We start from the raw sequence: 23,581 nt of genomic DNA on the forward strand, positions 1-23,581 counted from the left end.
GGAGGTGACTCCCATTCCTGCCACACCCTACCATTGCCTCTCTCTTCTCTGGAGCAAACTACAAGTGCCTTCCTCTTGACCAAATCCTTCCCGTTATCTGCAGCCCTCTGAAACACAGCACAATAAATCTCCCTGTGAAGGCAGTCCAGCCACAAAGGGAGCTGCTGCAGCATCAGTGTGTGGGAGGATCTACTGGCCCAACCCTGCAGATTTCACTGGAGGATTTGCCTGTGTGAGGACTGCAGGCTCAGGTAACAATACATCCATGTCTTGTTTTTGTAAAAGAAAAACATATGCCATTTTCAAGTTCCTAAGAGGATACCCACCAGAGAGCTAAAAGTGTTTTAAAAAGGTACTTGCCCGTGTTCCTTTAGGGCTCCCAGGTGAAAATATTTTATAGTTTAACCAGAAAATCGCAGTGTTACCCAAACTAAGAGAAGCTGCCTTCTTTGCTGGCCATTTTCAGCGTTATTTGCTACATGTTAACTTCACTATGGAAACACAATTAATGTTTTGTCTGATGAGATTGCTGTGCCCAAGAACGGTACGTAAATCTCCAATGAGACTGGCTGGATTCAGTGTTGTTATATTGTTGCTTGTTCATCATATAGTCAGTTATTTTATCTACTATTCAGTCCATTAGGAGGATATTGTTTCAGCTCACTGTATGCTGTATTTTACACGGCACGCTGACAGCGAATCTAATCTTGTTAAAGGCCACCAATAACTTGTTTTCTGTGTGATGTCCCAGGGATAATCCTTCCAAATTCCTGACCAGAACTTTGCAGCAACCAAAAAAACACTGCTTCCCTTGAGAATTTTCCCCAGGTTTTACACAGAGCCCAGTACAAGCTGGGAAAGGATTTTAGGAATTGAGTGAGTGTGGTGCGAATAGCCATCCAAGATTTGAAGAGCTTCCAGGGACTCAACAGTCCACAAGAAATACCAGACCTCAAGCCAAAAATTTGGAGCACTGATGCTTCACACACCACTAACTTCCAAAGTATTACATAGAGAATATGAATGTCTTTCTATTCCGGGTAGAGGGTGGTGCCTGGTTTTGCATCATGACTTTCAACCGGGCAAAACTAGATGGGGCTTGGTTTGTTTCCTTTTCGCTTTATTGCAAGATTTACAATAGTCAAATCATCTCCAAATAGCTTCAATTCCATTACAACCTCCCCAACCTCATCTCTCCTAACCACCCAGCCTTGCTCTGCATTCTGAGTTAGCTCCTGTACACTCAAAGCTGAAAAGATTTAGGGGGTCTTTAACCATGTCACTGTTGCAACAGAAGAAGAGCAGTCATGGGGCATCAGAGATTCGAAAGAACATCCTCGTATGTTGAAAGGCAGGGCTTGCCCCTTGTAGCAGCTATGTTCAGCAGGACTGAAGCTGTTAAAAAACAAATTCAGTCTACAAGAAGACAAATTACCTCTGTTGCTAAGATACCTTATTTGACCATTCCAGCCAATCCTCCAATTGCTTCTGAATTTTACTTGGCATTTGGGTATGTTGATGGTTTATTATATCAAGGGAATGACTCTTGACAGGCAGGGAGTCCCTGGGGGACCTTCATCAGGCTACAGGTGGTGCTCAAAGGCCCTGAGGGAAAGGAGTAGCGATTAACATTAAATAAGGCCCAGATTCACCACAACTGCTACTATTCTACCCACAAAACCTTGGGCTTTCTTCCTCTCAGGCCACCTTCTTCTCCTCTACTACCCCTAACAGACACTTCCTATCTCCCATCCCCACCTATAGACTTGTTTCTTTCTCACTTGGACAGTCCTGTTCCACCCCACCTCACCTGGGCCTGGCTCAACACCCTCTGTTTCTAAGTCTTACGGAGAGGAGAACTCAGCGGATGGTTCTGCCTCATGACAAAGAGGGATGGAAGCACAAGTGCATCAAATGCAGAGATCAACGTCATGCAGGTCAATACCCAAGCACCCAGAAGCCGTGGGAAGGAAGGTTTCCCTTCAGTTACATGTGTTATTTCAGAATTAATAAGGCCACAGTCCAGCCCAAAGCCAAGGCTCAAGCGAGGTCTGAATTTTATCCCAGCTCCTCTGCCTAAAGATCAAGAAGGCAACTCAGGGAACTCCCTGTACTTTAGTCATTGTTTGTGGCTGACTTTATAGTCACCCGAATAAATAGCACAATGGGGAAAAGGGAGGTGATTTTACTATGAAAATGTGCAAATCTCACCCCTGGATACTGGTGCTAAAACTGAGACTGGCTGGCAGAAGTCAAAGTCACAAGCCTAAGAACCAACCTGCGGGTGCAGATCTGGGAATCCATTGCTCTGTTATTCAGGATGTGCAACCAAAGCCAGTCCCCTCCCCTGCTCTTCACCCTGCAATACCTGCATGACAACAACAACTATTTCCATTTTTATTTGCAAAAGTGAGGGAATTGAAATCCTACACTGGGGGGTGGGGGTGGGGGGGAATCAACCTAAGATACACAACTTCAGCTACGAGAATAGCATAGCTGAAGTCAACGTATCTTATTTCAACTTACCTCGCATCCTCACGGCGCGGCCTGATTGCCGCGGCTCCCCCGTCGACTCCGCTTCCGCCTCTCGCCAAGGTGGAGTTCAGCAGTCGACGGGAGAGCAATCGGGGATTGATTTATCGTGTCTACACTACATGCTATAAATCGATCCCCGATAGATCGATCGCTACCCGCCAATCCGGCAGGTAGTGTAGACGTAGATGCCCAAGGCTGTGTGTGAAGCAGAGTTCAACTGCAGTAAAAGTATCTACAGGCCTTTACAGACACTCTCCAAGCACCTCTCTTTGGCATTACTGCAGCCTCCCAGGTTGTAAATTACAGTTAGACTCGCTAATCAGAGCATAAAAGATTGTTCTGCGGATTAGCAATGGCTCTGTGTTTTATATTATCAGCAAGAAGGAGCCCATTAGTTACTATTAAACCGAGCAAAGCAGCCAAGTGCAGTGAATTAGCGATGCCCATGCTTCACTGCACGCTGTCTTTAGAATAACCACTATTATTATTTTAAAAAACCACAACTAATTACCAGAGATAGTTGAAATATGATTGGGGAAGAGGAACAAAATGACCCGGGCCTGAAAGCTGAGAGCTGCGGTTGTCATGCAATCCTCCACTATCCCATTCCTTTGCACCTATGTAACCGCCTGCACATATGGGGTTAGCTCTCGCCAAAAATTCAAGGCTTGGCACACCCTGGACGGGAAGATGATTTAAAGGGAAGCCGGGCTATCAGCTCTAACAGCAGGGACAGCTAAATAAATACTTACTAGGCAAGAATGCTGAGCTGCAGAGGCAGTGGAGAGCGAGAGGGTTTTTTTAGAAAACACTGTCATTGTTTCAGAATCCCTGTCCAGCCAGAGGGGTCTACCAGCGAGCGCTGACAGTTGGCTGTTACAGTCCCCGACCCTTCTGCTGGGAAGTCACCAGATGTACAGGAAGCAAAGGTCACCTTTGGAGTGAATGAGAGATCAGCTCCTCTGAGCTGTTTTCTGGTAAACTCTCTTACTAAGTTAAAAGGATTGTTGGTTAATTTATGACTGTTCAATTCATGTATAAATATAACTGTATGCATGGTCAGGTCATCATCCCCAGTTACAGCCACCAGGATGAAAACGTGGAAGGGACAGAAAATCTTACACACTTCAGGCCATAAGCCAACAAAGTTCCTGGAGCGAGGAAGAAACTTCCTTCCCTCTCAGGAACGTTACGCATCATCACTTCGCAGCTCCTAGCACAGACAGGAGGACTGGATGGACTGCTGGTCTGGTCTAGGACAGCAGTTCCTTTGGCAGTGATGGGGTTATGCCACATGGAACTAGATAACACAGTGGTAAATCAGGCCCGAAGGGAGTTAAAGGCGTCAGCCCTCAAGTTAGAGCAAAGCACACCGCTGCTGATCCTGCCACATCCCCAACGCTACTGCTGAAGAGACTGCATTTAAGGCAAAGCCAGAGGCTTCTGGGCCACCAAGCCACATTCAGCTTCAGACACCAAGTCACTGTGCAACTTTGGGCAAATCACTTCACCTCTCTGTGTCCCTCAGCCAAAGAAGGTGGAAACTGGGGGGAAGAAATCAGGTTCTTTACAAGAGAGCAGATGCTGTTTTCCTGGCTGAGCTAATTACAGAAGAAACACGCTGCTAGCTTGCCTGTACATACACTTGTGACTCCAGTGATGCTGGCGGAGAGACTGCGCAATATGCCGTTTCACTGGCAGCATATTACTGAAAGATGGACTCCATGGCACAGGTGATGATAAATAATAGACAGCAGTTAGGAGATCTAGCGTTCACGCTGCTCATACTGCAAGGGGGAATGTGCTCACTAAGACAGTTTGCAGATCTCAGCTTTGGGTGAACCGCGCAACTGGTGGAAAGAGATTTGAACAGACATTTATACCCCATCGGGAGTAACAGCTGGAAAATTTACAGCATTAAGCAAGGAAATCTATAGGACACACAAAGAGCTAAAATCACCTGTGCTGTAAGCCCATGGAGCTTCTCCCGGGGTACAGCAGGCCCAAAATATTCATGCCCTGAAGGAAGGCAGGAGGAGAAACGTACAGGGTTAGCTGAGACTACAAGCACCATGCACAGCTCATCCTCCACAATCAAAGCTGAGAGGCTGGAGTTTAGAAGGCAAACAGCATTCCTAGAAACTCCAGGCAGTTTGCAGTTTTATAATGGAAAGAAGGATCTGAACTGGACACAGCTGGAATAATAGAAGCTACCTGCAAGCAACCTTGTCCTAAAACCCATTTTGCCTGTTTGTCAGTTGCTCACAAGTTAGAAATGGAGACAGGGAACAGACCAACAGCCTGCAATGCTCAGATGGTGCAATACAATTCTGAAAAATGTGACATTGCTCCCAATGTAATGGCTTTTTTGAGATGATGAATATAGCAGAACTCTGAGAACCATATGCTGGATAACAACGTGCACACAGAAAAACAGCCGGGAAAAAATATCAGCAGAATTTCTGAAAGTATTTACATCGGCACAGTCAAAATGATGTTTCAGTTCCAAGCAGAAATAAATGAGAAGCTTCGTAAGAAAGCTCAGACATGTTAAAATGAATTATTTCCAAAGCCAGACTCAAATAATTGATCTGTATCAGGGCACATTTTTTACAAATAAATTAGATGGCTACTCACTACCCCGCACGCATGAGCTCATTGCTCTCTGTCTTTGTTAAACTTGTCGTAGAGCACAGCAAGCGACTGGCCCCCAATATGTACTAATTCATCAGAGCTTCAGAGAATTAAACACATTTGTACAAAAGAGATGCTTTCAAAAAACATGGCCTGTCTTACAGATACATTTGCGTTAGTAATGAAGAAACTAATGGCAATATCACTCTTAGGTTTCAGACAGATGGCTAGCTGATCTATGGCATTACTAGTCACTTAAAATTATGAATATAAACACTGATAGATGAAAGCACTGAATGATTATAGAAGATATTTCTCTCTGTGACAAACGACTGTATGTATTCATCAGTTATAACTGCAACCATACAAAGAAATGCTCTTAAGGCAAGCTAAAACTGCAAGATCTCTGCAGCAGGGACTGTCTTTCTTTCTTTCTTTCTTTCTCTTTCTTTCTTATAACAAAACAAAAGAAAGACAGAAACAAAATCTCAGGGTCTACACACTCTCATTCTTTGGGTCTGGAACCAAATTTCACAGCTGGCTCTGTAATGCTCCTAAGTTCCTGAACCAAAACCCCAAGTGCCCTTGGAAATCACCACTGGCAGTTCGAGCGCCTCTCCATTTTAAAATAAATAGCATAATTAAACCATATCAATCAACAGCTGAGTTGTTTAGAATTCTCACAGGACCCTTCCTCCCTTTTCATGTCTGCACCAGAAGCAGAGAATTAGAAGTGGGGTAATCATCAGAAAGTTATTGATGTAATTATGGGAGAGGGGAGGAGGTGGCAGCTGAAAGCTCAGCACGCCAGCCCTTCTAGGCAAGAGGAGGTGACGGCCATCCCAGTAACCCACACAACCTGGGCTCCGGGATCAGGCAGCACCAAGTGTGTTCAGATATATGAAGGGAAATGATGAGGATGAGGTGAAGGGACCCCACATGGGCTCTGGCAGAGATGGAGTTAAAGCCCATCCCAACTGTCTGCGCCCCCTTAGACTCTGCAGCCAGGGATGGGTGGATTAGCAGGTGCTCCCACATAAATGCTCGAGCATTGTGGGCAGCAGGAACTCAGCTCCCTGGAGATGTAAACCTGCTAGGAGGGAGATGGAGCATAGAGGAGAAAACAGTGAAAACAGACTCCCAAGCGTGGCTCCCAGAGGTCCACAGGTGCACAAACTGCCACTCGTTGCTTCTTGCGACATTCAGCACAAAGTTGACGAGTCTGTTTAGTAAGCATTCAGGTGGGTAAATAAATGAGAGGCGTCACCTCTGCTTGACTTCACAGGACTTCCCTTAAATCCCTTGCAAAGGCAAAGGTCTACCTCTTGGGCAAATGATCCCCTCCTCCCTGAGCCAGCGGACAAATCCTCCCGTCAGGGGCAGCTCTAGACATTTCGCCGCCCCAAGCACGGCGGCATGCCGCGGGGGGCGCTCTGCTGGTCGCCGGTCCCGCGGGACCAGCGGACCCTCCGCAGGCATGCCGCCGAAGGCTGCCTGCCTGCCACCCTCCCGGCGACCGGCAGAGCGCCCCCCGCTGCTTGCCGCCCCAAGCACGCGCTTGGCGTGCTGGGGCCTGGAGCCACCCCTGCCTCCCGTGGGTTCTCTACACACACTCAAGCATGCGAAGGGCAGCAGCCTCAGCAAAGGCCTCAAGCTCGGGCTGACCCAGACCCAGGTATGCACCGATTTGGAACAACACAATTGTGGGGTTCACACAATTTTGAGACACAAATACCACCGAGCATAGTTTGCGCTGCACATTCAGCAGGCATTTTCGAGCACGTCAGCAGTTAGCCGGAGCGCCTGATCAAGGCTCTCCGGCAGCTTCTTTGTTCAAGGAGTCGGGGGATTATTCAGGAACGATATCTTTTGGGGGGTGGGAAGGCAGAGCTACAGACCCACCGGAGGGATCTAGAACTACTGGAGCATTGTGCTGCAAATACAGTTCAGGGCAGAATGACATGGGGGGGTCCCCATCACTGCCACCTCTGGCTGAGAAAAACGTTGGAGCCAGCTTTCAGAAAGAAAGAAGGCAAAGCCCAAGATGCAGGAAGGAGGAAGGTTTCGCTCCAAGTCCCCATGCCCCTTCCCTGGACAGGACTTGCCCAGGAGTGGGTGTATTATTGATGCATTCGGAGGGAACCGGGGGCAGCCTTCCTGAAGGGGAGGAAGCATGGCAAATAAAGCAGCACGTTATCCTCAGGGCGAAAAAACCAGGCCCCTCTGTTAAATCACCCGGTGCTACCACACGGATACATGCGCCGTCTGGTGCTACCAGTTCAGGTGGGAAGCTGCCTGTCACCTCCAGCAGCTGCCAGTTGGCGGGTGACCGTCTAGCAGCGACGTAAGTGCCAGAATGGGCTGCGACTGCCACAAGGGAAGAGCTTTAAAAGGGAAAAGGTGCAAAGTCCTGTGGGCAGCTCAGTCTAAGTCACCATGACTGGCAGGCCCTGCTAGGCTGCCTTCCCCTCACGCGCTCTCTGCCCCTCCTTTCAGCAGACGCCCTCGGGCTCAGTTAAAGAGACAGAGCAGAGTGAAAGGGACCAGCTTTTGCAGGTGCCTCCCTCTCTGGGCACCCAAATTGAGGCTGAAGCACGTCTTAGGAAGCTGCTTCGACATGGGCCGTAGCTCCTGTACGAACCCCAGCCGGCATCCGGCACGCGCTGCTTAGAGCCTCCCACGTGCAACATTAAGCAGAGAGGAGACACAGTCATCGGTAAAATATCCCCACCAAACCAGTCCCATCGAGTGCCCCCGCACCGTCCCGCAGTCATTTAAAGACAACAGGGCAGCTGTGTTCTGAAGATTAAAAAAGCCTCCTTGCACTGAGCTACCCACAGGACTTTGCACCAACCCCCCCCAAACACCTGAGACACCCAAAATCACTATTGTCATTTTTAAAACTCCTGGCTACTGCTTTGAAAGAGTCTCCTGATAAAGAAAAGCACCGGGAAGCAACGAGGGGACATTAGGGTACCTATATGACAACATCAGACCCTCGGAGCAGCGAGTCAGTCCCGGGGTCAGGGGCATGACACCACTGGTACAGTGGCATTGTGCTCACTTACACCAGGGTGGCATTTGGCCCTTGGACTCTATCTATCTTTACTGATTATTTATCAGAGGCTTGTAGACAGATTTTTTTTTAAATGACACATTTAATTCCTACTAAATCAGGGTCTGACATCATCAACTTGAGCTGGGCATCATGTGGACAAGCACCCCACAACACAGACCTACTAATGAACCTCAAACTAGACCTACAGTCCCCCTTGCCATCGCAAACCCACAGGGTTTCCCACCCCTGCAATGGCTTTTCGATGTAGATGCATCTCAAGACCCGGATACTCACTTTCACTTGTTGACCAAGCAGAGTTTGAAACTGAACCCATGGAGATTTTATTTCAGGGAGAAATCTTGCAGCATCTTCCCCAGGCTTTCCGGCCTGGATCCATCCTAGCTGGACTTGTTTTCACCCACTCTGATAATCATCAAAACAAGCCTAGTTAAAAGCCGATTGCTTGGAAGTACTGTAATTACTGCCACTATGCACTTCATAATGCCTGAGCAATTTCATTTTCATAGTACAGGGTTGGTTTCTTTTCTTTTTTTTGTTTTTGTACTTTACTAACCTAGGATCACAGGTAATTTGTTCCAAGAAGATGAGCTTCCAACAAAGACATTTACTTATCCTAACAAGTACAGAACACAAGCTAAAAATGAGCACGGCTCCAATCTCAGGAACTAAAAAGGAGCTGTTTGGATAGCTAGGAAAAATCAGCAGTTTCATATCGCTGCATTATAACTGTATCATCCCTAGATACTCTAGGAGAAGGTGAAACAAACAAAATGTAGCCCTCTTGGCTAAGAAAAAAATGGGGCTGAAAAGTTAATACAAATGAATATGCAACACAAACAATAGCAGGACGCAGCACATAAAGCTACACAGCAGAGCTCCCCCAGGTGAGATGGGAAAGAGAGGGTTAAGAAGAAGATGCACGATTCCAGCAAAAACATGAGATCCAGAATTTTTTATTTCCATGAGACTTACATGGATATTTCAGACTGGAAAATCTGCTTACAAACTCGTCCCACCTCAGGCCCTGCACCACGACCGACTGGCAGATCTGCACAGCACAACCCTCCTCAGATTCCCTTACTGCAATGACAGCTGGGGGTGTTTTGAAAACCTAGAAGGCTCCAAAAACTACTGACCAATCAACAGAGTGGGGTTAATATAATGCCAGCTCGCCTTGGATACTGCTGCCATCCAGTCGCTTTTTAAAAAGACAGGGGGGGAATTCATTCCTAGAAAACCAGTGGAGCTGCAATGGGATTCATTTAAATCCCTAGTTTATGATGTTTTCTAAATTCAATTTTTATAATACTCTCAGAGGAGGAAAGAGGGTGTTGAGTGTAAAACACCGGACTGGAACTCAGGAGATCTGGCTCTGCCACCAACTTCCTGTGTTACCTTGGACAAGTCACTTTATCCCCCTTTTACAGAGAAGTTATGTCCCTGGGAATTGTGAGGCTTAATTAATACTTGTAAAGCTCTCTGCCGTTCTTGAGAGGGAAATGCAAAGAATCATTATTGTACTTTAAAAGACTCTTTTCCCCCTCCTAATTTGGCAAACACTGAAATTGTCCTCTCTCTAGTTTAAACACTTCTTCATATACCCAGGGCTGTTTAATCACAACACAAACTAGCAGCTCACACAACATCTTTCTGCAACAAATCATCCCATTATCTCACCACTGTCATCCTCTGGTATTAGCAGCACCATGAATCTGGCAACTGTGTTGTTAGTTCACCAACCTGAAAGGGGGAGCAGAGCTGCATGAGCCTTTGTGAGTGTGTGGGAACATGGGACATAGGACTGGAAGGGCTCTCCTGGGGCACTGAGTCCAGTCCTCTGCTATCACAGGCAACCCTGGCATATCACCCAGTTCTGAAACTCATCAAGCTCCACCCTAAACCAGTGAGGTTTCTTGCCCCCACTTCTACTGAGAGCCTATTCCAGAACCTCAATCCTCTGATGGTTAGAAACCTTCTGATTTCCAGTCTAAATTTACTCATGGCCAGTTTATCCCATTTGTTCTTGTGCTAACATTCCCCTTTAGCTTCAATAGCTCCCCCCACCCACCCAGCCTTTCCTCCCCCCGCTCCATGTATGTATAGAGACTAGAGAGCAATCATATCCACTCTCATCCTTTGATTTGCTAGGCTAAACAAGCCAAGCTCTCCCAGTCTCCTTTCATATGACAGGTTCTCCATTCCCTTGGTGTAAGAGGGCTCCAGCACACTGCAGCTTAACCATTATTTAAATGGCTTTATTATTGTTTCTTCACATGATTGAAATTTGTTCCCTGGATATATACCAGGTTTGTTTCTCTGTTTTACCTGTAAAATAATTGTGCTGTTTGCATTCAGTAGGTGAGCTGCTCGCTGTGTACGCTGAGGCTTAGCAATGCACTTGTTGCACACTATGCACACGTAATGTAAGCCTAGCCTCAAGTTGGCAACTACAGACCAAAACACAGAGCTGGTTTGAAATGAGATGGGGCCACCAAGCATAAAGCTGCATGGGCAGCTCCCTGATATTACCTACACCCTGCTGCAAAGCAACAGCTTGCAACCCTGTGACTTGGGTCACTGTTAGTCAAAGCCAACCAGCAATCATCCAGTTCTAAAATGTAAATACTGCAAAACCTGGCAAGTGTAGCTTAATCTGTTATTGTCTGCTATGTGATGGGTGGCAGCTATGGCTTCCTTTCACAAGCAAAGGTTTATAATGGTTTGTAAATGCCAGGGGAAATTCCTCTTCCAGGCAAGTGATTCCCAGGTTAGGAAGGGATTTGTGCCTTTTAAAAGGTGATTTTATGAGTAGACCCAGATTATTTTAGGTGGAAACGAGGATGGAGCAGAAAGAGGGTCAGACTAGTGTCATTTCCCAAGAGAGGCAGCTCAACCTACCCCACAGAGCTCCATTAGAGAACTGGCCATGGCCGGCACATCCATCTACAACAGCAGCGGCTGTATCAAGTGTCAGTATAACCCTCCACGAAGTTCAACATCATCCGAATGCTCCAACTCTAATAGAGCAGCTGGTACGTTATATCTGATCCTCTCACTGCTCAGCAGTGGCCTCGTAATCCCAGTTTAACAACAGGGGGCCAAAGAAAGACAGAAACCTCAGGCGTCTGAGACTCCGTCTGGGATCGGATTCTTCCAACCTAAGCAGGTATGTTCCCCTAGCACTGGCAGCCTAATTCAAAAGGGAAAACACAAAACAGTCTGAGAAATATCGTGTGTTTTTTATGCTTGTGAAAGGCCTCAGCTTGGCAGCCTGTCACCTGAGGTCCCGTCCCACTACTAACACTCTGTAGAGAAGCTTGTCTTGATCTTCTCCAGGCCCATTTATTAGTTCGCTTCGGTGGAGGCAGCCATGGAAAATGCCAGTGAGCATCAACTACAGCCGTAGTGGGATGTAAGCACCACGCCAAGACACTGGCTTGGCTACTAGCAGTCACAGATTGGCTAAGTGCAATTGTAGGCACTTTCATTACACCATCCCATAGCAGAACAAGAAGGGAGAAAGACCATACAGAGACAGGAGAAAAAGCAGGAGGACAGGCACAAGACGTAAGCTGAAACGTTCAGAACCCACAAGGGGATTGCCAGGAACATAGCCAACTAAGCCAAGTCTTATGCCAAGATGTACGATAGGAGGAGGACAAGCTGGGAAATCGAGAACAAGAGACATTAACCCAGAGGGAACGGAGTGTAAGGGGTAAGACAGACAGACGCACAAGCCCACGCAATCCCACCTTCAGAGTCTTTTGTTAAACAAGCCTTTCCAAATCCACATTTTCAGACATAAAAGAAAAAAAAAAGCCTTCAAACCTGGGAGCTTGCCAAAGCTTAAAACACTGTTGCAGACTGCCCACACTTTAAATAAGCAGTAATTGAACAATTATTGCAATAAAGGAGGCTATGTGCTTCAATGAAATTACATCAGCTCATTATGGTACAGCTTCAACTAAAGTGTCACTGAAAAAAAAATTTAATGGGCAAACTGATAGGAGCAGTGGGACATAGGGTACGTTTTTATTCGGTGTATTACGGTAGCACCTAGAGGACCCAACCAAGATGAGAGTCCCACTGTGCTTGGAGCTGTACAGTTCTATAACCAGAGACAGCCTCTGCTCCAATGAGTTTAAAACCTGAATTCCCAAGGACTGGGAGAGGAAACAGTCCCAGAGAAGGGAGTGATTTGCTCACCGTCACATAGCACATCACTGGCAAAGTGGGGAACAGAACCCAGGTCTCCTGAGCCCAGCCCTGCACCCCATTCAGCAGCCCACACGCCCTCCCCTGTGTCAGGAACACAATCAGCCTTGGTATCTGGAGGCAGCAGAATGCTGCCTTACCTGCCTTCACTATGCCCCCCTTGAAGACCATAGGAGCCATCGAGGAGAAATACAAGGACCTGACCCTGTAAACCAATTCCCATGAGCAGTCCTGACTCACACAAACAGCCCCACTGAAGTCACTGTATCTGTACAATAGGGCTAACGGCACTTCCCAATCCCACAGGGCCTTGTGAGGAGAAACACAATAAAGGTTGTGAAGCGCTCAGACACTCCAGTAATGGCAACCGTACAAGTACTATCACTAACTCCCAGGGCCGGCCCACAACATTTTGGCACCTGAGGCGAGGAGCTCAAATGATGCCCCCATGTCCCCTGGCTTGGGCCAAAACTTTGAAAGGTCTCAATTCTGCCTTCTTCCTGTTATACTCCTCTCATGGGACGGCTCTGCTACCTACCCCAATAAAGGAGAACTAACAACTTAAAATGCCTTGTTCAAAAATTTTAAGTCACACTTAACTTGCAAACGCCTGAACAGCAAATGTAACTTTTCTTGTCTGCATAGTAAACACTGGCATTTTAATCTGTTTGAATAATCAAAGTGCTGCTTTCTGTGCCTTCTTGGTTGCAAAGATTTGAACTGCTTCCTGCAGGTCCACAGTCTGGGCCAGCTCATGCTCTATTGAGATGGTTGCAAGGCTGACCGGCCTCTCCTGTGTCATTGTGGAGTGTAGATGTGTTTTTATTAACTTCAGCTTGGAGTAGCTGCGTTCTGCACTGGCGGCTGTTACGGGAAGTGTTAGAAGTATGCGCAGAGCAACAAAAGCATTTGGAAAGAGGGTGGTCATCTTATTCGTGCACATATATTCCATTCTATAGTCTGCAGAAGTGCCCCCCTCTACTAATCGGTTGCAATTGGTATTTGCTCCTCTTCTGCACAAGCAAAAAGATCGGTGCATATTGGCCAATATCAAATCCAGTTAGTTTAAAGAAACAACATTGACATTATTCATTAACTAGCCTTCATTGTACTGTTGCATCTCTAGGCTGCTTGTGGGCAGAATCTTATAAAGAAAGCTACAAGGCTATAAAAATGCCTTTTGTTAAGTGATTATTCTACATGGGGGATTTTGGGGGGAGGGGAGGAAGAGACTTTTGGAGGGGGTGCTCAGGGAGCAGAAATTGCTCCTTTAAACTCCCAACCTCCTGAGCCTCATAACTGACAGCTTTGGTGCAGCTCTGCCTGAAGAGTTTGAAAGTAGTGTTCCTTTCATTTTCCCAGCTAACTCCCTTTAGATTTTTTTCCCTAAATCCAACGATGGCTCCAGCCATCTAGCACAATGAATAATTAGGTTTTGGCAAACGCCCGGGAGTTCTGCAGTACTTCAGAGGAAAGAGCAAATCTCTGTGAACCAAGAGATCAAAGGCTATTAGATGATCAAATCAATGTAAACCAGTGGTACTGAGCAGAAGATTTTGATGTTCTATGTTGACTCGCATGTGCTCAGTATTCCAAAGCATTTACAAAGTAATAAGTCAGTTATAGGCTGAGCACTGGCTGAGAACAATGAAGATGTTGTTATACATTCAGGAATTCCTCACACATAGCTTTGGCCATTGCACACTTCGTAGTAAAGGAAGAGAATGTTTGCCAGAAATCAGGGTTACTCTTCTTGGAAAAAACCCTTCAGAGGGGACCAGTTATTTCCACCTGGAAAGGCAGAAGGGACCTCACTTCAAGGTCTCATTGGGCTCTAGCATGATGGCCCATCTATCTAAGTTTTTATAAGCACCTCCATGGTATCTGAGCATCTTCTGAGCAAGGCACAACATACAAGAGAGAGAGATTTAATTAAATCCATACAGAACGTTTTACAAAGAGAACTCCTACGCAGTTTCCTGGAATATTTTTGAGCATGTGCAAGCTTCGTTAATAGCAAATAGCTTCTATGTTAGAATGTCAGTTTGATCGAGACATGGGAAATGCTTCAACTTTTGTAAATACCATTGAAAACTGTGGATGTAATTAATATTGCAGGATGCCTTTGGAAATACCCACTGCAGACATTGATAAGTGACCATATACTCGTGTCTGGTTTCCTAGAGTAAAGGAAAAGCTATAGATTTGGATTTAGGCTTTGTTGAGGATATAACTTGTTACTCTTAAAGTGTTTCTTCTGTATAATAAAGATAAAAGCTTAGACTGCAAGCTCTTGGGGCAGGGACCATCCTTTTGTTCTGTTTGTACAGCACCTAGCACCATAGGGTGCTGGCTCCTATGTGCTACTGCAGTACCAACAGTTAGTTATAAAGGAACCATTCACACCCCAAAAACGAATGACACTGTGAAATCAGTACCATGTGGAATGGAAGGAGTAGGGAGTTTACAATGGGAGACTGTCAATTAATAATGCTGCCTAGCCGTGAGTTTGGAGACAGGCATGTCCGATGTGTTCCTGGATCTCATTACAAGAATTTCAGCCAAAGAGCCACAGACATCAGCAGTCCCACCCTTGCCCAGTAAAGTGGCATAGAAGTGACACCGAATTCTTGTGACCTGATTTTGACTTCATTGCAAGCTGTGGCTACTCAGCAAAGGACTTAATCAATCCATGAGCCTCGTGCTAACTTTTTGCCCACGGGTAAGTTTCATCCTTAGTCTTCAGCACTCAGCAGGGTTTGGGCCCTAGTGTTGCATTCAGCGTTTCTTTAAGCTCGGTACAGTCACATGAAATACTTGCATGGATTTAGTCATGAGAGCACAGCAGCTGCTGTAGGCAGGCTCACAAAGTAAATGTCTTTTAAGGAAGGTAAATGACATTCAATGTGTTTGACATTTTCAGTTACTGGAGATGAATTTCCTTTATGATGAGAATGGCAAAATAGTTCTATTACTGCGAGGCCCTCGGTTCGCAAACAGCTCACGCTCGTCTGAAAAAAAATTAACCCCCATTTCAAAATTTAATGCATTTAGACAGTCATAACTGCCACCAGCCTTGTTTTACTCTCTGCTATATTCCTTTTTTTACCAACTGCATACAATGCAATCACATTTCTGCATCTTTCAAAGCATTTCAAAGACAGCTTCCATTAGAAAAAGTCACTCTATATATAATAAAGTCCCTTATATGCCAAAATATTTGTTTCCTTGGGGTTATAATTACATCAGTCACCAATATTGTGCTGTTTGTCCTAAAGCACTTCTCTGCACCAGGCAGGGATGCAACACATAGCAACAGTTCTGGACAGGAAGTGAAGTATTCAATTGCTATTGCAGGTGGTACTTTGGGGAGCAAAACACAAGAGGAATTTGGTCGGAACACTGTGATTCTGTATAATAATCTAGTCTATAGATGGAGAAAAATAATATTTCCATACACTACAAAACAGCAATAAAACCCAAGATCAGGACAAGTATGGTTACTTCACAGGATCGGTCTTGAAAACAGAGTTTCAACTTTTTACCAAAAAACCTATTCAGTCCCCACGTAGGATGAGATAAATATACCTAAAGGGTTAAATTAGCTTGACTAAAAAGTAGATACACTTTGCAGCCTGTGTAAAGTGCAAATGACTCCGTTGTGGAAAGGCCTTGAAAGATGGTTTGCCTGATTGGAAATACTGGCTGATAAAATAGGAGGAAAGTCCTTGAAGAAGAGCCCCAGTTATCAAGGATGATTCTGATTTTAGCAAAGAAAGGGATTCAAGAAGTAGTGACCACGGCCACGTTGGTTCCAATAAATAAGGTATAAAAAGGTGGACACTCAAAGGACCCTTGTTGCTAGTGCCTGCCTGTCCATTGGGAGAGACCAAGATGAGTATGAGCTCCTTGGGCCTAGTTCTGTTGAACGTACCTGCTCAATACCTATACATGCATGGTATTGTATGGGTGTGATAATTGTTTAGGTGCTTAAGACAGAGTTGGAGCAGCTGCCTATGGGCCATTCAGCCTTTAGATTTAATAAAATGAATTTATGATTAAACTGGTGTCATGGTGGTATCTTGCATTATTTATTATTATTATTAATAATAATTCCAACACCCCATCAGCAAGCAGTAGCAATATCAATATGCGAGTGTGTTTCACAATATTGATTTTATTTTATTTACTGCTTGGGAGCTGAATAATTTATTCTTAATTTTAAAAGCAGAAAGAAAAGAAATGAGTGGATAATATGTTGTGGGATTTTTGATTATTTATTTTGAAACATTACAGATTGACACTTGGGAGCCTGCTCCTATAATTGCTACTGCTGATGAATCCAGATTGTTATAATTAAAGTCGGAGTGTGGATCTATTCCCTTACAGATAATCACCAATTTGTTCCAAGGATGGTTGTTACTTTTTTGCCCCCAAGAAGAAACTCAAATGTCCTTGGAGCACAAAGACTCATCATCCACTATTGTGTGAACTACTTTAACTTCAAGAGGTTTTGAATATCTTTGTTGCTGGGCAATTATCAGGAATAAATTAAGTCTTTCAACTCTATTAAAAGCAGAATAATCCATTACAAGCTGCTAAAATGAAAACTGACCACTGTTGCATGCAGCAGCTATTGCCATAAACACTGAGCAAAGAATGTGCAGACACGAGTCACAAGGAAAACCACATCATCCATTTCTTTTCTATTTGTATAGTTTCATCACGTGAAACAGCACAGGTTCCATTGTGCGGGAACGTGAAGCATTGGCAGTTGAGGGCAAAGAGAAGTCCTGTTTTGGGTGGCTTAGTGTCCAGTCAACGTTCACGTGAAATTCCCAGTAATATTAAGGGGAGTGTAAGGCACACATGAAAAGGAGACTAAAACCTCAGGTTTCTTAAACACAGCTCCTGCATGGCCAAGAAACTCATGCAATTCATGCAGCTGCAAACTTACTGTGAAAGTGAGGAATCCATACTGAAATCTTCTGCATGTGGCCTACAGACACAGAGTAAAAGCATCATAACAAATGAGACAAACATCAACTATACCATAAGGGTTACCAGGGGGAATGGACAGGGCTGAGGAGTACAGACCTGTTAAAGGAAACTAACATAAAACAGACAAAACCAATCATTATAATGGGCCAAATTCAAAGATATGCTATCAAGATCAATGGAGCTGCATGCAATTATCTGGGGTAGAATTTGGCCATGAGTCTGTTAATATCCTGATCAACATTCTATTTACTGTGTATTGGATGTTAGGCATCAAACAATATTATGTAACAAGATTTTTGGGGTCTGTGTTTACTTTTTTTTTTTTTTAAAGGCCCAGCTATACTATATTCCTACACATGAAAAAAATAAAATGTTATATTTGTTGCAAATTATATTTGCACTATTTTAATACAGTGTCACATCTGTTGGGAATAACTTTGCCCTTTTTGGTGTTTCTCATGGGTTACACACCGGATTGATCCTGAATGCATCTGTTTTTATTTTACATTCGCTGTGCATTAGACAAAAGGAAGACAGACAAGTAACAGAACAAAGAAGAACAATGAGGGGGATATTAATGGCACTAATGACAGAAAGAGGAGATGGGGTAAGAACACAAGGAACACGCAAGAGAGAGTAGGAGTTAAAGGAAACATTGAGTTCCAAACAGCCCTCATGGGATTTGAATGCTCCTGTACTGTACATTTCCAAAGTGTGCTAAGCATTACCTGTGCCAGTTTTCAGGTACCCATCTCTCTTTTTCTAATGGCTAAGCATCTTGGTTCTGTTCAGAATCCAGCTTGTTGTGACTTGCCCAAGGTGTCACAACAAGAAAAGGCCTTGTTCAACCTATTACAGCAATCTCCAGGCTCAGCGGACATCATCCCATAAGGATATGTAGGACTAGCAGGAATGAGGTAATTATTCTGGCTTGGATCACACAGGTGAGGAAGGTTTCAGAGTGGTAGCTGTGTTAGTGTGTATCAGCATCAAGAGCTCCTATTCCTCAGCACTGTAGGGCACTATAAAAAGTCACCGACCAGAAGGCTCTGCTACATTAATATGAGTCCCCATTATCTTTAATCTGTAGGCAGATCCACACAACTGCTTCTTCAGCCAGAAAACCAGCAGCCGGCTCTCTAGATCACCACAGCTACAACGCTGCAGCCTGCACTGGGCTCTTTGCCTGGAGACGCTGTTGTCCCCAGAGCCTTTATATCCGCACCAGCCTAGTGCCTTCAAAAAACCCAAAGCCAAGCTGAATTTGGCTCCAGAGGGCATTCAGACCATTGTGTTGTCTCCACACTTTCTGGGCTGCCATCCCTTAGCCATTAGTTCAATCAAGATGCTGCTTGGTACAATCAGGGATGCTGAAACTGGACCAGTCCCCTAAAGCATTTGTGAAGCAAAACACCGTAATCAATCAGTTGCCACAAGGACCTAAAAACTGGTCTGGTTTCGTTTAATTAATTCTTCTCAGGAAAAGCTGAGGACCATTAAAATTGACAAACAATCTTACGCTGCTGAGGACTTACTCTACATAGCAAAGATTAAGATTGCTGCTGTTGGGGCCCAGTTTCGTTTGCCACAGAACCCAGGCAAGATTCAGCTCCCAAGATCCCTTTGGACATGGTCCTGCGTAGCTCACACTATGGCCTTTTGCTCCATCACTGGCTCCTGGGAACACAAACTCCCTCAAGGAGAGTAGCCCAAATGCAAATAGTCCACTAGCTGAACTTCGCATACACTGGTGCCAAGGAAAGGTGCAAAAGTAAAGAGGAGATCTCCGGGAAAGACTCCGTGATGGGCTTCCATTAGCATAACTGGGGGACTCCCCCAATAATCCAGTTCCCACACAACACTTCTCCCATGTTAAACCCTCACCTGCTGTTAAACAGGGCTGGGATGAATCTCCCCATAAGCTGCTCTACATTTCCTCTTCATTCCCTAGGTGCGTGCGTGGGAGGGAATGGAATTCACTCCGCTAAATGATCATTAATTCCAGTAAGGACTGTGGGATCAGGGTAAAATTTCACTGGCTTAATTTCCTTTGAAAGAGACACATCTCACATGGCTGTAGCCCAAGCGAGGTGAGTGAAAGGGCCGGGATCTGCAGTCCTTACTGAAGTCCCTGGCAGAGTGGTACGAGTGAGGGAGGAGGGGGGATGGTCTCTTTGATCCGGGTGCCAACTTGGGCCTGGGGGACCCCAGTTCAATTCTCTGCTCTGCCTCAGACTTCCTGCGTTAACCTAGCCAAGGCATTTTGGGCTTGTCTGTACAGTTAGTGTGTGGCAAGCTGGGGTGTAAGCCTACCTCACACTAGCCTGCCACACACGGCCTGTTCCCTAGTGCACTCGGATCGTCCCCCATTTCAAAGGGCACTAGGGAGCTGTGTGTGTGTGGCAGTGGGGTCCCCCCAGACAGTGAGGGGTCCCCCCACAGCTTGGCAGGCTAGTGTGAGGTAGATTTTCACCCCAACTTGCCCCACGCTGTTCATAGAGACAAGCCCTTCGTCTCTCTGTGCTTCAGTTCCCCATCTGTAAAACGGGGAGCAGCAATCCTCCACAGGGATGTTGAGAACATAAGCCCGTTAAAGATTGTGAGGTGCTCAGGTACCACAGTAATGGGGGCCAGATGAGTCCCAGGGAGAGAGAGTGAAGAAAGTCTTGAGTGAGCAAAGCAGAGCTGAGACCCCTGGGATAAGTGTCGGTGGATACAGACCCCTGATTGGGTAAGGACTACCAGCCGAGTCACTGGAACTGGCTAGAAAATGCCAAGGAAAAGTCAACATTCCTGTTGACATTTCAAAATATTTCAGTCACCCTGTATGCTGGTAAAGAACCTGATAATTTGTTTTGATGAACATTTCACAAGGAAAAATTTCAAAACAATTTCAACCAGCTCTTCCTCTCACATGACGGGGCCAGACACATCCTGCAATTCCCAGACACTACACTGGGGTTCCCTTTTTGTAGTACGTGCAGTAGCGTTTGGGTAAGTAGAACAGAGCGCATTGAGCACCAGCACCGCTCTATTCGACTCTAACCTGTATTTTAAATGGACCAGCGCCCTTCAGAGGATTGCAAGTCCTCATGCCAAATGCACAAACCACACATGGATCAATTCTCAAAATACACAAGGATTGTTTGTGGATAAAGGAGTAAGCACGTCAGTGTTTGTGTATTACCAGAGGCCACTGATAGAATAACTGTCAGAATAACTATGTTGCTCCAGGGTGTGGAAAATCCAGACCCATGAGAACTACAGTTATACCAGCCTAACCCTCATTGGAGATGGAGCTATGTTGATGGGAGGCCTCCTCTCGCTGACATAGTTACTGTCCCCTGGGGAGGTGGATTAACTACGCCGACGGGAGAAGCTGTCCCGTCAAGGCAGGTAGCGTCTTCACTAAGCGCTGCAGTGCCGTACGCATAGACAAGCTCTCCATTAGGCAGTAGATGCCATTGTTGGTTGAATGATCCATCTGTTGATTCATGCATTCCTTACGATACACAGCGCTAGCTCACAGCTGGTTTGGACAGAAATTACCTCCCGGCCCCACCACCTCCTCTTTCTCCTGGCAATGCCTGGTTCCAAGTTTTTCCCCTAGGCTTAAGCAAGCAAAATTACACAGAACAACGGACGATTTTATCTGGAGATCGTCTCTGATGTGACCACATATACAAAGTGCTGGATAAGCAGTTTCTAGCCTTGTCCCAGACCTGAAGAAGAGCTCTGCATGGCTCAAAAGCTTGTCTCTCTCAGCAACAGAAGTTGGTCAAATAAAAAGCTATTACCTCACTCACCTTGACTGTCACTGATGGCTGAATTAGCTGTTTGTGTTTTGGCATCCAGCCTCTTAGTAAGATGAGTACCTTGCAAAACTCCACCTATGTGAACTATTTATAACTTAAGTGCGTTAGCCAGGAAGGGCCAGCATTTCTCCTGCCCGGGACCCAGGTTGCCACTTCTCTGTTAGACAGATTCAAACAAGGTTTTACAAGGACTAAAACTATTTTACAGGTAGCATTGTGTGTGTTATTTGCCAGCAAAAGAACAGACAGCCCATTGGGCTTAGTGCAGCAGGCCAAGGACCCTGCTCCTAAAGGCAAAAGAGAAAGAGTCACACATGCAAAGAACATGCATGGATCATGCCTAATAAAAGATACTTGCATATTCCATTCACTGATCTTTGCGTTCTTCCATTCTTGCCAACTTAATCTTGCCACTTCACCCCAGAAATACAGGACCCTGATTACAATTCCATCCAACAAGATTATATACCATTTATGGGCTCTGCTCCACTTCTGAAAACTTTCTACATCACTTCCCTCCAGCAACATATGGTCACTCTTTACCATCATCTAATACCAGAGTCCTTTTATCTTATGCACAAACAGCTAATGTCCCACTGAGCCCAATGTGACTGCAACCCACTAGAGTCTTGGGAGCACGCAAGTGAGGACTAACCAGTGCCTAAGGCAGTGGGATGTTCGGATTACCAGGATCTATAAAACCTTAGTGAAAGCTCACTGCTTTGTCTGCCATGGAATGGCTATGGCATCAGTTCAGAACGCAAAGCAGTAGGCTGCAGACTGACCCTTGCTACAGTGGCATCCCAGACCTCTGTGGACTAGGAACCAAGCCTGCGTCTCCACACCGTGGCTCTCCCTTACTCTTGGACATAAGAATCTTCATGATTCAGGGAGAATTGGCTCAGGAGGAATCCTAGCCTGACTCCTCCTAGATGGTAGCCAGAGAGGGCTCCTTTTTAATACCTCATTCAAAGGCTGTGCAGCATCCCAGCAGCTGGCAGTGGGAATGAGCTCAGTTCCTTACAGAGCCCTTGAACCCAGGCCCTTCAAACTCAACAATGAGAATGCTCCGAGCCGAGCTAAACTGCTGCGCGTAATTATTGGGAGTAATAGTCGCTTACAAGAGAGCGAATAAAGCCCGGAGCTGGTGTCAACACTCATTAGTAACCCTATATGAAGATACAAAATAATTCAAGTGTCCCATACGAGCACAGCATGAAAAGGAATTTGAGAGACATGCCAAGTCATCCTATTTATGCATATCTAATTGTACTGATACTTCGTTCCGGCACAGCACCCACAAATCACAGCAATGAGATGGAGTTAGAATACACACCTTAATCTCAGGGTAATACATTCAGAGTCAGACCTATACCTCCTGTTTGCTTGTGTCCAGGATATGGCTCAGTAATACCAGCATCTCTGACAGCCACTGTCAGACTCCTCGCATGGCCTTTTTAACATGGCAACCACCTTATTAAGGTTAAATTAAACCACAAGGGGATGTTTCTAGATCTAGGTGCAATAAAATCTCTGTATGAACCACGAATCTGTCTTAAGGAATTGTTTTACTGTCATTATAACTTTCCTATAGATGCTGTTTTAAAATAAAGCCCCCAGAGATTTGGATTCATGTCATACGACTTGTACCAGAAGAGATGAAGTTTATCCAGCTCTAACTCTGATTCTGTTTCTCAGCTGCTCTGTCATATGTTGTGAGGGTACATCAGCTCCTAGGGAAAAAGGATTTTTTTTCCTATGAAGTGATCTCACTAGGACTAAAGAGAGCTCTATACAGATCACCTGATTCTGTATGCTTTAGATATCTGGGAAATAGCAGCCAGTTAGCCATGCTGTCATGAACTTTTTCATTCCTCCTCCCTTAGGAGAAAATAAGAGAGATTAAAGGCAGATAACGTCATTTTCTTCTCCTGTCTATATTTTACATCCTGTCAATTTGCACCATTCTACTTTCTGATCACCACAATGCAAGTACACTCTCCTGTTGGCATTCTTTCACTGCAAGTTGTGATCATTGCAGCACTCAGAAGCATGCCAGGTCCCTGCTATGAAGAGCATACACTATAATATTACATGTCATACAAGTGAAAGTGACAAACAAAAGACCAGGAAGGGCTGTGGGGAAAGAACTAGGGTTATAAGTGCTAACATTAGACAGTTACTCAGTTCAGTTATGAGTACATCTAGATGGCTCAGTTACTGTATAACATGCACACGTGTATGTTAATTAACTCACGCTGATAGGAGACCAGCAGGAGTGAGTTTTTAGATGGGATCTGAA

At 45.3% G+C, this 23,581-nt stretch overlaps 1 protein-coding gene across 6 annotated transcripts in view; it reads right to left on the reverse strand.

Annotated features, from left to right (window-relative positions):
- The window catches only part of KCNT1 (potassium sodium-activated channel subfamily T member 1), a 191,010-nt gene that overhangs the window by 80,299 nt on the left and 87,130 nt on the right, over nt 1–23,581 (reverse strand). For 3 of the 6 annotated variants that reach the window (XM_044992817.1, XM_044992815.1, XM_044992814.1), the window contains exon 2: nt 17,421–17,462. The exons of the other annotated variants lie outside the window; for them this stretch is intronic. In XM_044992817.1, coding sequence (XP_044848752.1) covers nt 17,421–17,462 — 42 coding nt within the window. The remainder of the gene's footprint in view (nt 1–17,420; nt 17,463–23,581) is intronic. 6 annotated transcript variants of the gene reach the window in all.

This window comes from Mauremys mutica, chromosome 18, assembly GCF_020497125.1.
Source record: "Mauremys mutica isolate MM-2020 ecotype Southern chromosome 18, ASM2049712v1, whole genome shotgun sequence".
In the NCBI taxonomy this organism is placed as follows: Eukaryota; Metazoa; Chordata; order Testudines; family Geoemydidae; genus Mauremys; species Mauremys mutica.